The sequence below is a fragment of the Orbicella franksi genome, chromosome 11 (genome assembly GCF_964199315.1).
Source record: "Orbicella franksi chromosome 11, jaOrbFran1.1, whole genome shotgun sequence".
Taxonomy (NCBI): domain Eukaryota; kingdom Metazoa; phylum Cnidaria; class Anthozoa; order Scleractinia; family Merulinidae; genus Orbicella; species Orbicella franksi.
In genome coordinates this window covers 15,401,371-15,424,387 of record NC_138155.1, presented here as the reverse complement: position 1 = coordinate 15,424,387, position 23,017 = coordinate 15,401,371, and the positions used below count along the sequence as shown (strand labels likewise).

The 23,017-nt window shown below is 40.1% G+C and overlaps 2 protein-coding genes and 1 pseudogene across 2 annotated transcripts; all 3 read right to left on the bottom strand.

Moving 5' to 3' along the window:
* Positions 1–2,214: 2,214 nt before the first annotated feature.
* Positions 2,215–22,707, bottom strand: LOC145502511 (smad nuclear-interacting protein 1-like). The gene is made up of 10 exons (XM_081481817.1): positions 22,478–22,707; positions 17,773–17,848; positions 12,609–12,672; positions 12,456–12,501; positions 9,616–9,724; positions 7,742–7,832; positions 6,101–6,153; positions 4,818–4,927; positions 3,553–3,643; positions 2,215–2,614 (listed from the first exon to the last, which is right to left on the bottom strand). Exons 1-10 carry the CDS (start codon positions 22,591–22,593, stop codon positions 2,510–2,512), a joined length of 861 nt encoding a protein of 286 aa, XP_081337943.1. The 5' UTR covers positions 22,594–22,707; the 3' UTR covers positions 2,215–2,509.
* On the bottom strand, positions 14,113–15,325 carry LOC145502512 (uncharacterized). Its single transcript, XM_081481819.1, has one exon. The coding sequence runs from the start codon at positions 15,323–15,325 to the stop codon at positions 14,576–14,578; it is 750 nt and encodes a 249-aa protein (XP_081337945.1). The 3' UTR covers positions 14,113–14,575.
* LOC145502510 (protein CFDP2-like) lies at positions 15,368–17,764 on the bottom strand (annotated as a pseudogene).
* Positions 22,708–23,017: the final 310 nt, after the last annotated feature.

Genomic DNA, 23,017 nt, shown 5'->3' with positions numbered 1-23,017 from the left:
GATACTGGAATGATGTTTCTTGCCACATACTTGCAGGCTGGCCCAATGGCATTGTCTGCAAGAGGCTGCCCTAATTGACAAGCCAACTTAACCAAAGATAAAAGCCGCCTAAGAGGACATGAGGTGATGGGCATGATATTCGCTTGGTATTAAGAAACAAAACTTGGAATCTTGCTGCGGGACATTTAAAAATGAAATAAAGTGAAAATAATTGTAAAAGGACGGGTTGTAGAAGAAATAGCGGCTTGACAATAAAAGATGTTAATATGAATTCTTTATTGCATTGCTTGTCTCAGCGACTATACGTTTTTACTACTTTGACTTAGTTTGTAATTACTTTCTGCACGAATTCATTTCATTGTTAATTTTGATCGATGCGCACTTTATCAACTAAAAACAATTACAATCCATCGACATTCATACCACCCATGGCCCGAATTTTCAGTGACTAATCGACAAACCGTGTATCAGTCAGTGGATTCACTTTAAAGTTAACTAGAAGCGTGGGAAGGAAGGGAGGAAGGAGCGAAAGAGTGAAATTAAATGTATTTACAACACTGAGTAAACAAGATAGCTTTAAAGGAAACTAATCGCTAAAGAATATAACAAAAGTGATGAATTTTTGAAGAGTTTAAAACATTTGGAATACGAAGCACACTGCAGTGTGCTTCGTATTCCAAATGTTTTAAACTCTTCAAAAATTTCCGAAAATATCCGGGTGTATAGTTTAATGGTAGAGACTGAAAGAGTAAATCAGTCACAACCTGGAGGTTACAGAGCTTCTACCATAGAGGTAGAGTACGTGGAAGGCCATCATTTGACATCAGAAAAGGACAACTCTCAATTTTTTACTGAGCAAGCTTTCAAAATGAAGGATACGGGTGGCCCCGCAAGAGTTTCCCTTTTCTGTCTTTTATCATACTTGATCTGTTGTTGAAACATGTAAGAAATTTTGACCGGTTTTATTCGTTTACTTGTGAGAGAAAATGTCTTGGATATTATGTAGATTACCCTCGAGGGATAATCATGAATTGGCGCTTTAAAGTCTACAAAACATAAAAGAGAGAATACTCAGGAAGACGGCTTTGTTTCGCAACTCTGCAACCGACAGCAGTTAATTTTTGAACCGAAACGGAGCTTTAATTTCTTTGAAAATCGCCGAGTCCAACCAACCAACCACTGAAAACTACCCCGTTAGAACTTACCACCTTCCAAACTGTCGCCAAGTTCTTTCCATTATTAGCGTTTATCACAAACGAAGAAAAGAGTAAAAACTCAAGAAGTCATCTTCCTTTCCCCTAGTCTACAACCCTGTCTGCGAGTTTTGCACCGAAACGGAGATTTCTTTGAAAATCACTGAACCCAACCAACCAACCAACCAACCAACCAACCAACCACTGATAACTACCCATTGAGAACAACTAATTACACCAAATTGTCGCTAAGTTCTTTCCATTATTGAAGTAATTTAGATTGGCGTTTAATATAGAGTTTTGCGTCTAAGTTGCGTGACATATTTTTGAGGTATTTTTACGATGGAGAGCTCGTAACTGTTTTCCCCCCTAACATTTCTTTCAAGTCTAAAAGCAGTAATTAATTCATAGGGGTTCGGGGTATCTTGGAAAGAGAGGCCGATCCAATGCGCCAAAATGTGCATATAGTTTACTAATTAACCCCCTTGGGGCAGGCATGTGCTCAAAGGGATTAATTGCGCAACGGAACCTACTATTGTTCATCATATTTCACTTTTGTTCGTGGTTTGTAAGTGACACGATAGTAAATTGCTTTCCCACCTACCCACCCTGGGTTGTTCTGAATAACAGAGAGGTTTATTATTTTCATCGTTTATCGTTTTGACTGCGAGTGTTATCTAATAATAAACTTCTCTATGTGCCAAAGCACAAATTGTGTTTGTTGTCTGTCTTGGGGGTCTGTTGGGGAAGTACAACTTTTAAAGTATTAAACGTTGTCTTTACACTCGACCACGTTGCGCAGTAAGTTCTTCACGCGATTGTTCCATGGATGCCTGCATGTGGGATCTTCTACTTTTATACTTCGTGTCGTCCTTCCATAACCAAACCCGAAAATGATGCCAGTTATACTGTCAGTCATAACAAAGCTCTACTCGTCGCAGGTGATTTGTGACGTGATTTAAAAGACATAGGAAACATTGCGTGTCACGTCACACTGGACGGAAAATGGTACCCAAATGAGTTAACAAGTGAGGTGTTTAATTTGTTTTTCATATTTTTGGCCTTCATTTTCATAAAGCAAAAGAAGCTGTGTAAGATATACAACTAAACTGGATTGTCCCAGCCCTAGCAAAAGCTGAAATATCCATCAGCATGATGTTTTATTGTTAATTTTATTTCTGGGTTTCATAAAATACGAAAATAACGTTTTTAAGGGAGGCAACATAAGTGGGGGGTTAACACAAAGTGTCCGCATCGTTTTGTTTCATTGTACGCTACGCAGTAAAAAAGCATGTAAGTCTTGTCCCGTGGTATGTTCATGACTGAATTCTCTCCTCAGCTGGTTCATCCTCGTCCATATCTTGAGATTTCTCTGTTAGAATCACGTATTCTCTTGTACTGAAACCAAATTTTAGAACGTCCTGCAAAAGTCAAATTAAAGGACACATTAGACCACTATGTTGGCTAACAGTACACCCTTCTGTTACTATTTTGCTGCTTTATTCTTACTTATTGTCAAGAGTTTTATACACGGGTTTCTGGTTGTTTGGATAAGGAGGGCAACCTTAACCCACGTTTTGACACTACTTAATTAATTAATTAATTAATTGATTGATTGATTAATTGATTGATCAATCGAGCGAGCGAGCGAGCGAGTGTGAGTGAGTGACGGAGCGATTGATTGATTGATTGATCGATCGATTGAATGATAAATCGTACTGCAACAAACTTATGGAATGGTTTGTTCGGTACAAAAGGGTATCAAGTTATAAAAAAATCCGATCAATCAAAGGTAGAAAAGTCATGTCGTGAACAAGTCCTCACTAAAAACACAAGAATGAAGTTATTGTTAATAGGATTGCTCCTGCTTGCTCCCCTGTAAGGCTACATATACAGATTGGTTTGTCATTGATTTTCCTTCTCTCCGTATTCTTGTGTGATAATTCTACCCAGATGAACGCTATGCTTGATTTCTGGTTCACACGTACGAGAAACATCTCACATTTTAAGTTTGACGAGCAAAATGTTGTTTGACGCAAGCGCGTCCATGTGGAAGGGGCCTAAAGGTTTATTGGCAATAAATAAATAATAAATGACTTAGCCTGTTCCAGGCTCTCGATCAGTGAGGACAAACGAAAAAGTGGGCGGGCGACGAGCGAGATCAGCGACGAGCAGGATCCGGGAGAGAAAAGGAGAGGACAGGTGAGCCTGCAAGCACTGTTTTAAAAACCTCATTCCGCCCACTTGACCTCATTCCACCCAATCCTGACCTCTCCTTATCTCTCCCAGACCCCGCTCGTCGCCCGCCCGCTCTTTTGATCGTCACCACATACAAACCCTCATGTATAAGCACACTAACCTTTTCTTTTAACTCATAGAATCTTCTGGGATCTATTTTCTGGTTGTTAAGAAATGTGCCATTAATGGAATCTAGGTCAATAATGTATGGCCTGAAATGTACACACAAAATAAACAACAAACAACGTTAACAAGTTTAACTTAACCAGTAAATAACCCAAATCTAGGTCATTGGCATGCAGATCCATCTGTCTCAAAACAAACAAATCCAGTTATCAACCTTCAAGATAAGCACACACACATTCCTCTAGTAATTTCCTGAAAGAAAATTAAGCAAATTCAAGTTTACCAAAAGTTAGGAAATAATAATGCAATTCGAGATCACAGAACACGCACAACTCACGAATTATTAGTAATGGAGGCACATGTAAAGGTGACAAAGCACCCTTTTGCGATTTTAGTTTTCAGCCATACAAGTAAAAGCCCTACAGAAAAAGCAGTAAGTCTGTATACGAGTGCAGTGGCCCATCAGGCCAGAGCTTATTCCGGTTTCTGTAGCACGAAACAACTGGGAGTATTTCTACTCCTCCCTAGATGGGATGCTAGTCCATCGCAGGGTTACCCCCAGCATTGAGGCCGCCGGTACCCATTTATACACCTGCGTAGAGAGTGGCACTGTGAGAGTAAAGTGTCTTGTCTAAGAACACAACACAATGTCCCCGGCCGGGGCTCGAACCTGGACCACTCGATTTGGAGACGAGCGCACTAACCATGAGGCCACCGCGCCTCCCACAAAAAGCAATAGATAGCATCAAAACATCACAAAAATCTTCCGTTTTTGTTTTAAGCAATACACCAAAAATTCAATAACAAAAAGTACAAAGACTGGAGGTGTGGTGGCGTCATGGTTAGAGTTACAGCAAACCTGGATAAGCCATTTAGGTCGTGTCCTAAAGGGAGAATTCCCAAGGTATGTAATCAGATAGCAAAAACTATTTTATATGGAAGGCATGGTGGCCTCATGGTTAGTGCGCTCGACTCTTGATCGAGCGGTCCAGGTTCGAGCCCTGACCGGTAACATTGTGTTGTGTTCTTGGGCAAGACAGTTATAGTCTCACAGTGCCTCTCTGCCCCCAGGTGCATAAATGGGTACCGTCAAATTTAATGCTGGGTGTAACCCTGCAATGGACTATCTTCCAATCCAGGGGGGAAAGAAATATAAATATCCCTAGTCGCTTCATGCTACAGAAACTGGGATAAGCTCCAGCCTCCACTTGGCTTGTATGCAGACTTTTTACCGAGGCTGCAGCCGAGATTATAACTTACTTAACTTTCTTGCTTGCAGTGCCATCAGCTCGTTCATAATTCACCAGTCTGTACTGAAGAACTGCATGTTGTTTTGAACAAGATGGGTGATCTAGTGAAATATCAACTATCTGCAAGAAACACAGGAACCGTTTAATAAAGATAGATGTGTTTTTAGCCCTTGACATTCTTGTTGCACCTAGAATCTAAGTCTACAACAAAGCATAAAATATATTTCTCAAACTCATCAATAATTCATCAAGTCTAAACAAAGGAAATCATAACAATGACTCACAGTGTTTAGATCACTGATCTTAATTACAACTGCAGCATGAATTTTACGATTTTTACTCTACAATTTCTCCTTAGTTTCATTTCCAATTGAAAATACACATATCAAATTCTTGAGACCGCGTTGACTATATTTTCAAACATCTCGAAGTTCATCAATAATATTCCAATCTTCTTGGTGTCTGTGAATGTGGTCAAACTAGGCCTTTCGTGTTTGATATGTCACCAAGATCTCAAAAATGTGTGATGCTAACCATTATGTTCGGTCACACTTAACTAAAAAAGTTGCCATGTAATTATTGTTAAGTCAGTAACACAATCTAACAGAAAAAAATGTTTTCCCAAGGGTAGAGTACATCTGACCTTAAACATACTTTGAGCTACAGGAGACTTCAAGAACACTAAACAAGGTACATTGCTATACATCACCATCTGACAAACCACAGCATTGACTGGGACTCTGCTCAGTGCTTAACCTACAGCACAAACTATTTTCAACGAGTGACTCTGGAAAGCTGGTACACTAACTTAGAACAAATGCCTCTTAACAGATGTCAACAACTACTGGCACCTTACAAACAAGATAACCATGACATAAAAAAAACCAGAACACAGACCTCTAACAGACCGACTTAATTTGACTAACAATAAGCAGACCTCAAACAAACCGACTTAATTGACTAATAATAGACCGATTGAAACTGATTAGAACTGACCAATGACTGCTGACCAACTTTAAACAAGTCTTACAGCCAATACCATCATGGCTAAACTGACCAATCACTTTCAACAGACCAGACTTGTAATGCCATTGACTGACAAACACTATTCACTTGGCTCTGAAGATGACCTCCACTCAGGTGGTCATGTTGTCAGTCACCAACAACAGTTCATTTCAGAACTACCCTCACCCAGATGATCATACTATATGAACTATTTATCAGTGGTAATAGTTACATGTACATGTACATGTACATGTACAGTCTGTAGTTGACAAGAGTGTTCATACATACATGTTTTTGTCTTCCAAGCAAATATGCACTTTGTCTGTGAATGTACATAACAGCTGAAACAAAAAAACAGTAAATTTGTGAAAAAGGATTTTGTTCTTCATTGTGGTAGGATACAATAATATTAAAAAATATATCATTTGTCTTATGAAGTAAATGTAGTCACTTGAGGTGTAGATCACCTTTTCAATGCTAACTGCTTGTGTTCATCAGGTGATGAGGTCGAATGATCATGCAATACCATTTTTAAAAGCCTTTACCACTAAGTGAAGTGCCTCATAACAAAACTTCAAGCATTTATCATCTGCTCTTTGTTCTAATGTGGTTAGTTCACTAGCCCTTAGATTGAGTGGTCTGGGTACAAGGCCTGGCCGGAGACATTGTGTTGTGCTTTTGGCCAAGACACTTTCACTCTCACAGTGCCTCCACATTACCCACTTATACTCTCACAGTGCCATTCAGGTGTATAAAAATGTACCAGTGAATTTAGTGTGTGTGTGGGAGTGGGGGAGGGAGGAGGGAGGAGGGGGGTAGCCCCAAGACGGACTAGCATCCCATCCAGGGGGAAGTAGAAATACATGTACTTCTACATGTAGTCAGGTCATGCTACTGAAACCAGAGATAAGCTCCTGCCTGATGAACCACTTGGCTCATATATGTATTTATGAAGACTACCTTTACCTCGTTATAAAATAATGGTTGCCCTAGCCCAGCTCTTTAAGACCAGGAGACAAATCCCCAGAGCACAGCCCTTGACTGAGCTCAAATTCACTGTTATTTTGCCCATGTGAAGGGATTATCAGAGCCACTTCACCACTGCCTACAACCACAAAGGGTATGGACTTAGTACGACCAAAGGACGTTATTAACCTGACCAAGGGCATTGTTTACACAATTTCCTTGTAGATGTAGGGACGTCTATGTCAGCAAAACTGAGAGATTGATGCAGGATAGGATCAAGGAGCACTACCAGGATATTTGTCTTGCCCGTACCTAAACCTCTGTCAGAGCATGCCCACAAGACTGGCTATCATCTTCTTTGGAGCAACCCTCACTAGTACACACCAAGGTCTACATAACACTTCACTCTACATGTAACAACATCAACATGGATAGTAAAACTGAGATCCCATGGTGTGGATGCCCACGGTCAAGGAACACAACAACAGCAGATTACAGCGGGAACAACTTCACACCGAAACAACAGAACAATGGACGATGCATCAATCACTGCCCATTTTTGAGATATTAATTGTTCCATACACTTGGTCAAAACTTTGTGATCTGCATCTCAAGTGATTCAATTGTCTGCATTTCTTACTGTACAGTATCATTAGTGACAGGAGTGAGAAACATACCATGTACTGTAAAGTGTTGTGATCAGGCCTGTTTACATGATTGTGTATGACTGTAGTCATGGGTTGGATAAATAAGTGAGATGAAATTGTTACAGAACATGTACATCTACATGTATGTAGATGCAAACACCCAATGCCACTCCTTTAATGATTATCAAGACCATTACCACACTAGCTAGAGCTAGGCCTTGGTATAGTAATGAAAATCTGGTGAGTTGCACAGGAGGTTAGGGTATCGCTCTTGTACATCTGCTTGCTTATTGATGTCAAGCATCATTTAACTTACACATGGCCTGTTCCCCTTTAAAGGGATAAAGACGCCACCTTGTCTTCGGCTTTCTAGCTTCAGGAGGTTCATTATATTTGATGACCACACCCTAACAACAGAAAGTAAGTAATATATAGTACAAGTTACGTACAGTCAACTCTATCAATTTGAAAGCGGACACCATTTTCGGCCTGACACAAACTCTGTAAGGCTGAGTCCAGCTTGAATTTTACTTGTTTCTTTGTAGCCAAGAACTCTATTTAAGATGGACAACTTTCTAAGGTGGAGAGGAAAAAATCTGAACCAGGGGTGTATAATGTGCCGTATGTACTTTGTTGCTACCATGATGTACTATATGCTCAATACATGTAAAAGCATGCATTTAAACAAACAACCAGACATCAGAAAAGTAACCAACTACATGACTGTGCAGTTACAATTAGTAAAAACTGAAATGGCTAGATTGTGAGTGAGAGTGGGAAACACTGAGGTCTTCTTCCTTTATAGCATAAATTGAATTTAGGAAGAACATGAAATTTGAAAAAAACAACTTTTGAAAAGGGTGTGCACTAAGCAAAACAAAAAAAGAGCTGATCATTGTTTTAATCAACTTAAAGTGCTGCCATTTCTATCCCTTGATTTTTTTAGGTTAGGTTTATCACATAGAATTCCACAAAAGAAAAAAAAAAGAAAAAATGCATTTTTTTTTAGGTCTTCTTCCTTTACAGCATAAATTGAATTTAGGAAGAACATGAAATTTGAAAAAAAAACTTTTGAAAGGGGTGTGCACTAAGCAAAAAAAGAGCTGATCATTGTTTTAATCAACTCAAAGTGCTGCCATTTCTATCCCTTGATTTTTTTATGTTAGGTTTATCACATAGAATTCCACAAAAGAAAAAAAAAAAATGCAGTTTACTGTTTGCAAATATCTGCATTAGTTCCAGAGATATTTAAGTGTGAAAACTGTGTAAAATATGCAAATGAGATGACTGATGACATCATGCACTCAACCAAATATTTTCTCAGTCAAATAGAGCTATCTCAGTCAATTTGCAGCACAGACCATTAAAACTTGGTAGGCTAATGTAGTTGTACAGGTAACACATCTATGGCTATAAAAAATTCTGTTTCCAGGTCAAATCTCTCTTTTCCAGTCCACGCCCAATTGATTCAATATTTTAATAATTTTCATGAGGTCATGAACTTGAGCTAATGTATTTATATGCTGATTGGATCATGCAGATGACGCACCATTGGCAAATATCAAAATGGAATGCCAAAGGTGGCTAGAAAAACCTTTAATATTGGGGAAGTCTTGAACCCAATATGTTGGCATGGTAACAGCACTGTTAAACTCTTATTGTGGAGCACATTTAGTAGAATCTTACTGCCAAGAATCCAACATTTCTGACAGAAATTGGTTGAGATATCTCTCTTCATCACATTTGGTCAAAATTTTGTTGAGTTATGACATCATCACAAGTTGGCTAATTTGCAAATTTTAAAAACTTGACTATCTCTGGAACAAAACGGGATATTTGAATAAAAGTAAACAGCGTTGTTCTCCTCATACAGACTACTAGTTCTTGTTTTAAAATGGTTTAGAAAGGAAAGATGTGAATTTCGTTATTATAGTAGCATGTTAATGTACATTTTGAGGCTAATGAAAACAATATAGAGCATATGCACTCTTGTGTCCAGCGGCCATGCAAATTTATTGGAACAAAAGAAAGTGTTTACATAAGAAAAGAGTTGAACTCCCAAAGGATTGGTTTGGTACACCAACATGGCCACCGTGTCATTGTTTTGGAACATCAATATGGCTGCCATGACGTCATGTGCATATGCTCCATAACAGCAAGTGAAGTTAACAGGAGAGGCATACAATGTACCTTGTATGTGTTTGAATATTCTGTCAATTTTCCAGAGAGGTTGTAGTTAGGCCCTTCAACTTGCACGTCGCTTTCTCTTCTACTTTCTTCGTCCACAGCCTGTTCCAGCCTAAATGTTAATGTTAATGTACTTCATTAAGGCAAGCATAAAGAGCATTACAAAAAAAATGCCCTCCGATCATTCCAGACAAGTAGATTTAATTTACTACTGGTAATGGTACGGTAGTGCAGTAGCTTTTCATTCTCACATGCCCAATGGGCAAGGGCCCAGGCAAGTTGTCTTTCAACCAGATTAAAAAAAAAAAAGTAGACTAAGACTTGCCCAGGGCAAGCAAAATTTGAGAGCTGCTTGTCCAAAGAGCAAGCTAGAAATTGTTCATTTTTTTTTTGAGCCCTGATACTACTGAGATGAGGCTATGACCACCCCTCCCCCCTTGCCCCCATATTCAACCACTTATGGTCATGTGACTGAACAAGGTCACAATGCAACTGTAGAAAATGTAAAATAATTATTCATTTACTGAATAAAGGCTGTGTGAAAAAAAAAAAAGTTTGTCTGTAAAACTATTTCTTGAGTTACTTTCATCCAAGGCCACAAGCACATGTATGTCAAATAGTTTATGAAGCTCCCAGAACAGGTTAAAACATCAGTCCAGCTAAGAGATTTAAAACCATGCAGGAGCTAAAATACCTGTCCCACAGAGAGGGACATGTACATTTCAAAAATTAAATATTACACATTTTTCGTTTTTCTGCATCCCAAGATACATGTACTAGTACCATATTTATTTGCCAATAAGCCAATCGATTTTTGCACCAAATAAAACTGGGAATAAGTGAAATCTCCAAAAAATACATGTAGGGGGTTCGGCTTATAGCCAGTTATTATTTCTGCCAAAAAATTTTTGCTAGTGCTACAAGAGCCTCAACTGAATGTCTATATTCCACCATAAGCTTAGCGATTATCAACAAACAAATTAATCAGTGTATGTAAATCATTGTTCTTGGTCATAAACTTTTATTTAAGTGATGGCTCCTAAAGGAGCTATTTTCAATGAAGTTTTCAGTGTTAAAAATTTACATTTATTGTGAAAGGCTAAAACTAATTTAATAATAGAGAAAATATTTCTGACTGAGAATTTTAATATGACGCCCCAAAACTGTTTACTCCCATTTGCTTTTAAATACCAAAACAATTCAACACAACTAGATAAACATGTATTGGAAAAATGTTTTATTTATAATAAGAAATAAACTGCCTAACAATGCTAAAAACACTTCAATAAAAAGAACAACTCTTCCAGTTCAATGGCATGCTCTGATCTACAAGAAAGTACTAAATGGCATGCCAATGGGCTCTCTAGCCTAGGGGCCTTTCCAGTCTAATTTTTGTTGTTGTGCTCAATCGAGGAAAAGCTGGAGTGCAATATCTAGTTGCAAAAAGAATTTTACGAGTGGAATGTTGATGACACTGTACTAGCAACACTACCAGCAGCTACAATACTTAAATCTTTTTTGTCAACACTACGTATGGGTTATTGACCAAGCGTGAGGTCAAGATTGCTGGATATTGGCCAAGTTCTTTTTTTGCGTGTTTATGGGCCGAGACAGAGTCAAGGTCCATAAACTCGCAAAAAAAGAATGAGGCCAATATCCAGCCATCTTGACCAAACAAGTTTGGTCAATAAAGGATTTATTATATGGCTTTCACAGAAATTTTTCTTGCGGGACACAGCGGGTAGTCCCGAGCGGGCAAGATAGCTCCATCTTGCCCACTCGGGTAGCCAATCAGAGCGCAGGATTTGATTCATCTTGCCCGCTCATGGAGCTAGCCATATAATAAATATGGGTTATTGACCAAGTGTGAGGTCAAGATGGCCCTGGATATTGGCCACGTTCTTTTTTTGCCTGTTTATGGGCCTCGACTCCATCTTGGTCCATAAACACGCAAAAAAAGAATGAGGCCAATATCCAGCCATCTTGGCCGAACAAGCTTGGTCAATAAAAGATTTCTTATATGGCTTTTGGGGAAATTTTTTCTTGTGGGACATGGCGGGTAGTCCCGAGCAAGCAAGATAGCTCCATCTTGCCTGTTCGGGTAGCCAATTAGAGTGCAGGATTTGATTCATCTTGCCAGCCCACGGAGCTAGCCATATAATAACTGTAAATAGCTGCCATCCAGCAATAAGGTAAATACAGTGAGGACACTAACAAACAACACACTTCCAGAGATACACTACGTCAGTTTATCGGAAACCTCCCTCTCTATCAAAACCATGTGGACCGCAGATACAAGAGATCATGCAGCAAAACCGTGTTAAATCAAGCCTGCACCTTTCATCTATTGGGAACTGTTCATAAGTGAATGGGAGAACCTAGAGGAGATGTTTCTTAATTAATGTCAAGTAACTATCAAATCTCCTTGACTCAACCATCGGCACTTTCATCAATTCATTGATGATGGACCAACAACATCAAGCAAAGCAGACAAACACATTGAAATAATATTGCCTTTCACGTATCAGTAATCAGACAAAGCAAGCAACAAGCAACTGAACTACAGTTTGAAAAATCAAACTTGGTGAAGCAAAGCCACCCTTAGTAAGCCAACAATGCCTTGTCTACAGTTTAAGTAATTACCAGGCTAAGACGTAGGCAGGCCAATGGCAAACTCAATTAAAACGTGCCAAAGATTATAATTTATCATTTCAATCAAATGGTTGAATTTGATCAATTATAATATAAGAATATTGTACAAAAAAAAAAGGAAAAGAAAAGAAAAAAGTGAAAAAAGTAATTAAAAACACTCCTGCTAAGGCACTAGATACCTAAATTCTTACCTAGCAGAATGACCTCTGTCACCAGTTCTGTTGTGGGATGTTCTTTCTGCAGAATAATGAAGAATTCAAAGTAAAATTGCAGTAATAGAATTAAGTTTGTATGCATGATAATGTTCAGACAAGTAACTAACTTGGTCTATAATTTCTCTTTACCTTCAGCTGGGTTTTCACGCCTTTGTCTGTCTCTGACCCTACTTCTGTCTCTGGAATATGTAGTCTGAAAAAAGTAAAATATATCAAAAAATATGCTTGCATTTTATTGTATAATACAGCTGAGCATTCTAAAAGAGAATAAGGTGGACCCTATTCCCTGATTATGCCACTCTCCCAACAGAGAATATACTTTCTCCTCACTCACTCACTCATCCTCATCGGGCCAATGAGGACTCTTGAGGCCGGCCGGAAGATCACGCCACCCATTCCGGTCTGAGGCCGATGCAGCAGCAGCTCCCCATGTATGCCATCTGAGCTTGTTCCTTTCCTTCTCCATGGTTCTTCTCCACGTCTCCCTCGGTTGACCTCGCCTCCTTTTACCTTCAGGTGCCCACAACAATGCAGTCCTCAAGATGTTGTCAGGACTTTTCCCCTAACCATCACCATCTTCTCACTCGTATAAGGACTGACACCGGCGTACTCCCTGAGGCTTCGTACAGCTCTTCGTTGCTCAAATGGTTGGGCCAGAATCTCCTCAGCACTCTCCTAAGGCATGTGTGGTGAAACACATCCAATTTGTCGAGATCAGTTGCTGTCACCCTTCACATTTTGGCTCCATACAACAGCACAGACATGACTGAATCAGAAATCTACCTGACCTCCAGATGTTCTGAAGTCTGGTGAATGCAGTTCTCACTAGTGCTAGTCGCCTCTTGATGTCTGCTTCTGCACCGCCAAGTTTGTCAAGTACTGAACCTAGGTACACAAAGGATTCCACATCTTCCACCTCCTCTCCTTCTATCCTGATGTAGTCCATGCATCTGTGGTTCACCCTTAGCGTCTTTGTTTTACGCGAGTTGATCTTAAGCCCAACAATGCCAGCTGTGGCTGCTAACCTATCAGTCCTCTCCTGGAGATCAGTAAATCTACTTGAGATTAGAGCAACGTCATCAGCATAGTCCGGGTCTTCTAGGACTGATGTGAATTTCCATCTCAAGCCGCGTCTCCTATCATTTGTGCGCCACATGACCCAGTCCATGATCAAGACAAAGACGAAGCCAGACAACACACACCCTTGCCACACGCCACTCTTCACTTCGAACCAGCTAGAATACCTTCTCCCTTTGTGACGCAGCTTGAGCTCTGATGATATAGTGCCTGAAAAGACCTGATAAAGATGTCAGGGATGCCATACTGCCCCATAACATCCCAGTCTCTCTCTGATAATGCAGTCGAAAGCCTTTGAAAAGTCAACAAAGTTAATGTACACTGGTGCTTGCCATTCCTGGCACTGCTCAAGGATGTTCCGAAGTGCAAAGATTTGCTCAGAGGTTTCCATTCCAGATCAAAATCCTGCCTGCTCCTGCCTAATCATCTCGTCCACACTGCTCTTCTATCTGTCAATGTGGACCCTGCATAGGATTTGCTTGGTATGGAGAGTAGGGATATACCAAACTTCACTTTCATCTACAACCGCAGTTCATATATGAATTATTTCATATAAACTTCACATCATTTCACTCCTCACGGGAAGATATGAACTCAACTAATTGACCTCGCTCCCAATGTGTGGCTTCATAGCTCAGTTGGTAGAGCATCGCACCGGTATCGCGGAGGTCATGGGTTCGAATCCCGTTGAAGCCCTGATTTTTTTCAGGCTTCTTCTTTCCAATTGCTTAAATTGGAAAATTAACTGCGATGATCATTCTTCACTTTCATCTACAACCGCAGTTCATATATGAATTATTTCATATAAACTTCACATCATTTCACTCCTCACAGGAAGATATGAACTCAACTAATTGACCTCGCTCCCAATGTGTGGCTTCATAGCTCAGTTGGTAGAGCATCGCACCGGTATCGCGGAGGTCACGGGTTCGAATCCCATTGAAGCCCTGATTTTTTTCAGGCTTCTTCTTTCCAATTGCTTAAATTGGAAAATTAACTGCGATGATCATTCTTCACTTTCATATACCGTGATAGTTATCACACTGAGTGAGGTCACCCTTCTTCAGCACTTTCACTATGAGTGACTTCTTCCAGTCCTCTGGTACACATTGTTCTTTCAAGATAGCATTAATAAGTAAGTGGAGTTGTTTCACAGCATCCTTCTCGGAGCACCTGAGCAACTCGGCACTGATGCCATCAATCCCTGGACTCTTGCCATTCTTCAGACGGTGGATTGCTGTCTTAATTTCAGCAACTGAGATGCCGCTAGTGTCAATGCTTGTGATGACCCCAGGTGCTTGATCTATCACTGGCAAGGGTAAGTCAGGTCGTTGTACATTCAAAACTTCCTCAAAATGTTCCCTCCACATTTCTAAGACTTCGTCTTCATTTACAAGTTGCTTGCCCTCTTTATTTTTGATGGAAGTCATATTCCTTCCCTGTCCAGCTATCTTTCTAGTGAGCTGGCACAGGTCACCACTGCATTTGTTTCTGGCTGCTGTCTCAGCTTCCTCTGCTAAGTCGTTCAGCCATCTCTGCTTGTCTACCCGGGCTTTGGCTTTTGCCTCCTTGTCCTTCACTGCATATGCAGCAGGGGCTCTCTCCTTCATCCAGGCAGACCGTGTACATCCTATTTTCACCTTTAACCGTCGTCTCTCTTCAATCTTCTTGTAGGTCTTCCCACTGATCCAGTCACTCTTCACTCTCCTCTTCTCTCCCAGCACCTTCTTGGCACTCTCGTTGTAGACCTCCTTGAATTGTCCCCACATCTCTTTGATATCATCTGCGTCATCCGTCCCCAACAACTGGAATCAGTTGCTCACTTCCAGCCAAAATACCCCCTTGACACAGGGATCTCGAAGCTTCTTGATGTCAAAGATGGTCCTCTCCTTCCTCTTTGTGCTGCATAGCTTCAGCCTAACCTTTCCCATCATGTGATGATCTGAGTTGGCATCAGCCCCTCTCATTGCTCGGGTGTCCATCAGTGAACCTCTGTATCTACCACTGATGATGATATAATAATAATAATGGTTGATTTGATTCCGATCTCTTGCATTCCGATTCCAATTCCGATCTCTTGCATTTGCGGAGGTCCATGTAATCTTATGAATGCCTCTATGCTTGAATAGAGAGCCTCCAATCACCAAGACGTTGTTGCCACAGAATGTTGCTAGCCTCTCTCTGTTCTCGTTCATACTTCCAAGTCCATGTCGTCCCATCACCTTCTCCCATCCTCATTGCCCTTTCCAACATTGGCAATCAGGTCCCCCATCACAATTAGTACATCATGTCTGGGTGTTGTTTCAACCTCCCGCTCCAGTCGTTCATAAAATTCTTCCTTAGATTTGTCATCTGCATCATTGGTGGGCGCGTACACTTGGAAGACAGTGAGTTTTGCATAGCATGAGTTGAAGCATGCACTCATGATTCTCTTGTTGACAGGGTTCCACCTCAGCAGCATTTTTCTTACATGTTCTTCCTTTTTTAGAATAAGTCCCACTCCCCTATGATGTTCCTCTTCTGCTCCAGAGTACAAGATACTCTCACCTGTTGCTGTTCTCAGTTCTCCAAAGCCAATCCATTGTATTTCACTCCTACCAAGTATGTCCAAGTTGTAGTTCCTGAATTCCCTGGTGACATTAGCAGTCCTTCCTATCTGATAAAGTGTTCGCACATTCCAACAGCCAAGTCTCAGGGTAGCTTTGGGTGTCAGGAGGGAAGCCCCAGGCAACTTAATCAGGTTGCAGGGGTCCTTGTGGCTTTGCCCCACATCCACCATAATACCAGTATTCCAGCTTAGAAAGCTATCATCGGGTAGCTCACACATTGCCCGATGACATTCCCGCATGAGTTCGTCAATCATCTTTTCAGTTTCTGTAATCAAGTATTTTTATGGGGTGTGGGGATTAGCCGCACGCCCAACCCCCAAACTGGAGGGCCAGTGACTACCATTTAGTCTGGACTCTACCCCTTGACCTGCCCGCCAAGGTTAGACCTGCTGGGGAAAGACCCCTGACGGTATAACTCTCAGGGTCATTGAGGGTCATACTTTCTCCTAACTACATGTAACTGTTGATTGTGGGAGGTGCGGTGGTTGCATGGCTACTACGCTTGTCTCCGGATCGAGCAGTCCGGGTTCAAGCCTTGGCTGGGGCTGTGTTCAAGCCCTGTGTTGTGTTCTTGGTCAAGACACTTTACTCTCACCGTGCCTCTTTCCACCCAAGTGTATAAATGGGTACGGGTGAATTTAATGCTGGGCGTAACACTGAGATGGACTTGCATCCCATCCAGGGGGGAGTAGAAATACCCCTAGTTGCTTAATGCTACAGAAACCGGAGATAAGTACTGGACTGATGGGCCACTTTGCTCGTATGCAGACTTTACCTTTTTTATCTAACTAACTGTTGGTAGAGTTATTTTGCAGTATCTCATATAGTGTCTCGTATAACAGTGTTTGTTTCAAGTTCTCAAGAATGTATGTTCCGACCAGTATTTTAAGGATGCAATTCTGCATCATGACCAAAATGCAAGTGAATATTTTGGAACAAAAGCCTGGAAACTGTATGACACATACATGTACAGGTAAATGTAAAGCACATGTTCATGTACAATATTTTAGGACAGGAATTGTGCTGCATCATTGATCACAGCCAACAAAACAATAGTGTGACCTGTCAAATTCCCAGTCACACCGCTAAGACCTGACGACTGACTGTTTTCATGGCCTGAACTACATGTTGTGTACACTGCACAGCTGTACATGCGGGCAACTTAATAAACAACTTGACTGGCAACATGCCTCATTGATATTCAGTCAACTACAAATAAATAATAATAATTATTACCCAACTGCTTTAAATACCGTCCAAATAACATCACAAATATACAGTGATATTGTACAATAGAACTACTTTGTACAGTAGAAAACCTGTTTGCCGTACAGGTTGGCATGCGCACACAAAACTGTCACACTCTCTCTCTTTCATTGATAAATTTATTGACTACAGCAGTTGGATAATAAATCTCTTATTAGATGTTTTGGTGTGCAGTATTGCTTTATAATTTTACTCATTGTTTGTATTTTGACTCACCCTACAGGCTCGTCAAAATACGGCACAACTCGTAAAAATATACAGCGATACTACACACCAAAACATCTGATAAGATATATTTACTATTAATCAACATATCACATGATAGTCTGTATTTTTTTTACTTCTTCTCTCCTTGTAACTTGGCCATGACTCTTGCTTGCACTTTGTACATTTCTTGAATCTGAAGGTTTGGACTTGCTTAATTGAGAAGAAATTAACAACCATTATAAAAAATCCGTTGCAACATACCCTTTAGCTGGTTAAATAGAAATCGACATGTCCATTCACTACCTTTTATTTGTGTCAGACCAAGTGAGGCATGCACTAGTCTGTCATGGTTCAGGATGGGTATAAATTACTTTGTAGAACCTGTAAACAAAAGCTCATGCAATTCAATATACAAACGGCTGGCATCATCCGTTCAAATTTGTTCCTGTGCTGTTCGAATGTTTACAGCATCCGTTTGTAATTTTTCCCATGGCAGTTCAAACAGTATTTGAAACCATTTTAAGTGGTTTGAACAACCGTTTCCAATCCGTTCATTAGTAATTCCTTTTGACCATTTAATGGATATATCTATTAGCAGTGTCCTCCTTTTCAAGCCTTGCGGTAACCAGTAAAATTTACCACCTGTAGCACCACTCATTACTGCCTAAAATCCCTTGGAATTCTTGAAAATTCAACAGGTAAAAAAAAATATATAGTTGTTTCACCGACGTAATCGGTATTTTATCCTTGTAAAAGAATAAATAAACAGATTAAAAGATAAACTGCACAGGCTATGGTTAGGAAGTACTATCTGTAGCTTTTGAACTTCAAGGCAAGATCCATGAATTTTTGGCGGGCTTTCTGCCACAATTCCATGATGGCAGATGTCATTTCTTTGCACGTGCATTGGAGTTGTTTACGTTCAGTTTCATGATGAAGCAACAACGAACGTTGTTCTCATTTCTCTCCGTCAGCAATGGCAAGAGGTCACAAATGGAAACAGTTACAGGTAAAGTAATTTTAGACGTTACAAGTATTTGATTTGCAAGCAATGTGGAGAAATCAGTTCCCTGAACTTCCCACCTATCAGCTTTAGAAAACTGGTGTTGCTAAATTGACCAACATTCACATGTGGTGATTGAAAACTTCATCTTTGTCACGAAATGCTCCACATTCAGGTCAAACGCGTTTATAATCTATTTTCAGACAACATTTTGAGAGATAATAAAACCCTTCCAGAACATGAATGAAAACGAATATGCAGCAATATTTCGTTTGGTTTTGAGAGACGACCGCTGATTTTGTAGTGACACTTCATGTAAACACAGCGAGGATACCCCGGAAGTGGCTTTTGCCTACTTTTCTGTGACTTTAGGGCAAGAGAATTAAGACAAAGAATAAAACACTTAAAAATTAAAATGCTGTTTGATTTCATTTGACATCTAAAGCCAAAGGTGTAAAATTAGTAAACTGTAATGCATATTAGATGGAGGTCTTTTCAAAGAAAATGTTTTTATTAGTTCCTTTCCTTTTTTGAAATGTTCTTCTGGTGAACAATTCAATAAGGGGACAGGATAGAAAGTAGAGCAAGTTATTGATGATTCATGTGTTGAGAGGTTGACCAAGTGTCTGAAAAAAACAAAAGGCTAAGAATAAAACTGGTTTTGCTTTCTATGTTAGCTCTTAAGTGCTACTGCTGAAACAAGCTGACAGGAACAACGAGAAAATCGCAAGGAACGTTCTGACAACCATTACTCTTTTGTATTGTATTTAACACTCACACAAACTACCTAGCGATGAGGGCAAACTTGTATCTGTAAAGGTTTAATTTACGGTTGGCGCTGAAGTTGACAAGAATCGGCGGGGGGAAATTTCAATTTCATGTACTAATGTACAGAGCAGACCTAATAAGCAAGGCTGTGATTCAACTGATTGCTTTACCGGTTTAAAATGCTCTTTTACCTGTTGTACTGAAAACAAGGGAGAACCCTATATTAGTGTACGTTTTTGTGTGAGAGGTCATATAACTTATGTAAAGTGCATTACATGTATATGTTGTAGGTCAAAATGATATTCAGGTTAAAAAGATTTTAACCTAGTTTGATTCTCAATTTCCTTTGTTTTCTAACCCTAATTATTCATGATCCATGAATAATTAGGGTTAAGAGACCTCAGAATTTCATTTTAACCTGAATTTCATTTTGACCTACAACATATATACATGTACTTATCCCATTGGCAATTAAAACAGCTGTGCATAATCAAGTTTTATAATATTGATAGGACCCTGCACAGGCTCTGATTGGTCAAAAACCCATGTTTTATCAGAGTGTAAAACATTGAAAAAGCGCGTTTTATTGTTTTTTGCCACATTACCTCTATATCATAAAGCAAATGAAGAAGCCTCAGCCATGTATTACACTGTGATAAAACACTCCAGACATTTGAGAACACTCGAGAAATGTGGAAAACACACTTGCCTGTGGCTCTTGTTTTCTGCATTTCCCTTGTGTTCTCAAATGCCCATCATGTTTTATCACAGTGCAATGCACAGCTTAGGCTTCTTTATTTGTTAAATAATGCAATCAAGAGACTTGCAGAACATGCAAGAAGGTAGCATTAATACTTGGCTATGCTTCAAGAAACTCTTATACTTCTTTCATGCTCTCCAAACTTGCTGCTTGCATCATTAACTACTTAATAACTGAGAGTGAGGTCGTTACGGGAAAATCTCAAACTGAGGCCTTGCCGTATTGACCGAGCTATCGCTCGGTCAATACGGTAGGTCAAGGTTTGAGATTTTCCCATAACGACCGAACGGTCGAGGTTATTAAGTTGTTTATTATATGGCTCATGAATTAAAAGAAAAGAAAAAAATTATGCGAGTGGAAGTCGTCAATTTACATCCGGTGATGTGTGTATTTACTGATTCATTCATCCTCTTAAACCCAGGGCAAAACTACACAGTCAGGGAACTTCACCACTGTATTACGTATTCCGCACATTTCTTTACAGGAAAAATGATCGTCACAGCTTCAAAAAAGTATTTTAGTATCGTGGTACCACAACTTGATGGGAGAGTTTTTCCGATTTTCGTGGCGAAACTTCAATGCATATAGAAAAGACAGAAAGTGCTTCAAATAGTCCAAACCAACAGTCTTTCAGTGAAAGAAAATACTAATGCTTCAGAATGCACTGCTCAGAATAACTCGATCTTTGCATTCGCTTTCTACAACATATCTTCGCCCTCTTCATTCGGGGATTTATGGATGAACTTTTCAAGCCTTGTGAACGTCTAAACCTTCCTGTAATTATCAGAGGCACTGCTGCCGATAGAAACCGCCCTATTGTTTACATCTGATGATCCTGGAAGCTGATTTACACTTGCTTGTGTTAAAGCGAGGGAATCTATTTGATGAGAACTGTGACGGAGTTCAATAATTCTGTAATTGTTGTGACTAAGATGATAACTTATAAGTTTCTTTGTGGTGTTCTGCTCATGATGCATGACAGATCTGCTTACTTAAGACTCAGAAAACTTTGATTGTTTTTCACGGCTTGTGCCCGCCAAGGTTACCGGCTGGTAAGTCAAAAACGACTTCTATATAAATTTTATTAGGGAAAAATCTCTAAACTTTTAGCTACTTGGAATTAAATTTACTTTCTCTTGCTGTTTTTAATTGGCATTCATCCTTTCAATGTGCTTGAATTTTCAGAGCCAGGCTCTTCCTAATTTGCATAATCCGTAATCGGCCGTGGGCATTACGGCTGCATAATGACCGCTCAGATCTCGCTCTTAGCCGATCAGAACACGCGTTATTTCAGCCACAAGCCAAAGCCATATAATAAAACTTGATAATGCATGCTTTAACATGATGATGAATCAATTGTTAAAAGACCTTGAACACCTTTTGACGTCATTTTTGCTGTCTATACGAGTGTGAGTGTAGAGTGTGGTAGATTCGTTAAGTACAAGATGTGTTCTCCAAGAGACTCGTCAACTACGTGGAGCATTAAAACACATAAGCTGATATGTTCTTGGATTTGAACTAGTTAAGTCAGTTAGTTTGTTTAAATATCTTTGCTACCTATCATCAAACTGAATGATTTGCAAATGGCGTGTTTTTAATATAACAAAAATGGTTTGAACACTGGAATTCATCTCGATCAATTAAACTGGACCAGTTAACGCCATTAATTTTAGCAGAGTGTATTTCTGCACAGTACTTAAAGGTGCTATCATCTAAAACTCTACAGTGTTGGTTGTCTCTCCTCCAACCTGGATGTAACACATCTTTTGGTGATCGTTTATAGGAGGTTCTATTGTAATTCGTGAAAAGAAAACTGCAGTAATTACCGTGGTGAAAAATGTCCAGCACCAACATAACTTAGGCCCAGTTCAGACGTCGTGCTTCTGCCGTGCCGTACTTAATTGCAATTTGGTTCGACTGTAGCACGGCAAAGAAACAACTCTGATTCAGACGTCGTGCCAGAGTCGAACCAAATTCAGCATTTACTGATGCCCCTTAGCAATTCTCCTCCTAACTCCCGTGGGAACGCAATCTCGCCAAAAGTGTGGCAAAAGCACGACGTCTGAATCACTGCCGTGCCAGAGTCGTGTGGCACGGCAGAGCTTGTCGAACTTAATTGCTTGCCGAACTTAATGCAAAAGTTTGATTCAGACGCCGTGCTTCTGCCATGCGTTTGTCGAACTTAAATCCTGAATTTAGTTCGGCACAGCAAAAGCACGACGTCTGAACTGGGCCTGAGTTAAGATCATGCAGTTCTGGTTACATCAACGACTTTAGACAAGTTTAAGCCAGAAAGGTTGTGACTCACCCGCTGTGCTGGTCTCTGCTTTCGCGATGCCTTTCCTTACGTCGATCGTCACGATTTCCCTTCTCTTGATGAGGAGACCTCGAACGATTTCTTCTTCGATATTCAGGGCTCGCCATATTAAAACGTCAGTGACAAACAGTAGCGAAAAATAAAGAATACTTCATGTATTCACCATGGATAATCGTGATAGAAAATCACTACGATTGCCACCTGCAACCTCGTTCCCAGGCTCTCTTGGTTGCGGCTAGTCACGTGACCACCCAGAGCTGGGCGGTAAAAAAATCTGTTGGGCGGGAGGGGTGACAGAGTGTTTTTTTTTGTAGCTGTGACAAACTTTGTGGGTTTCAATCGCTAAAAACTACACGCGCTCTATCGGGGTTCGAAGTCGAATTTTGCCGATGAAGAATGCTACACTATTTCTGCCGTCTTCAAAATATAGAGGACTTTCATTCACAAAGAAATTCGGCAGTAGAATGGAGCACAAACTTTTTGACGGTTAGCACATGTAAAATGTAACGTACCGAATCGAGGTGAAACCAG

Excerpts from the sequence above, each read along its gene's own strand:
- LOC145502512 (XM_081481819.1), bottom strand. The coding sequence starts at position 15,325 with ATGTGGGGACAATTCAAGGAGGTCTACAACGAGAGTGCCAAGAAGGTG.
- LOC145502511 (XM_081481817.1), bottom strand. The coding sequence starts at position 22,593 with ATGGCGAGCCCTGAATATCGAAGAAGAAATCGTTCGAGGTCTCCTCAT. Across the intron at positions 7,833-9,615 it reads AATATTCAAACACATACAAG|GGTGTGGTCATCAAATATAA; the intron begins GTACATTGTATG and ends TTCTGTTGTTAG. Across the intron at positions 4,928-6,100 it reads TGCTTGGAAGACAAAAACAT|ATAGTTGATATTTCACTAGA; the intron begins GTATGTATGAAC and ends TGTTTCTTGCAG.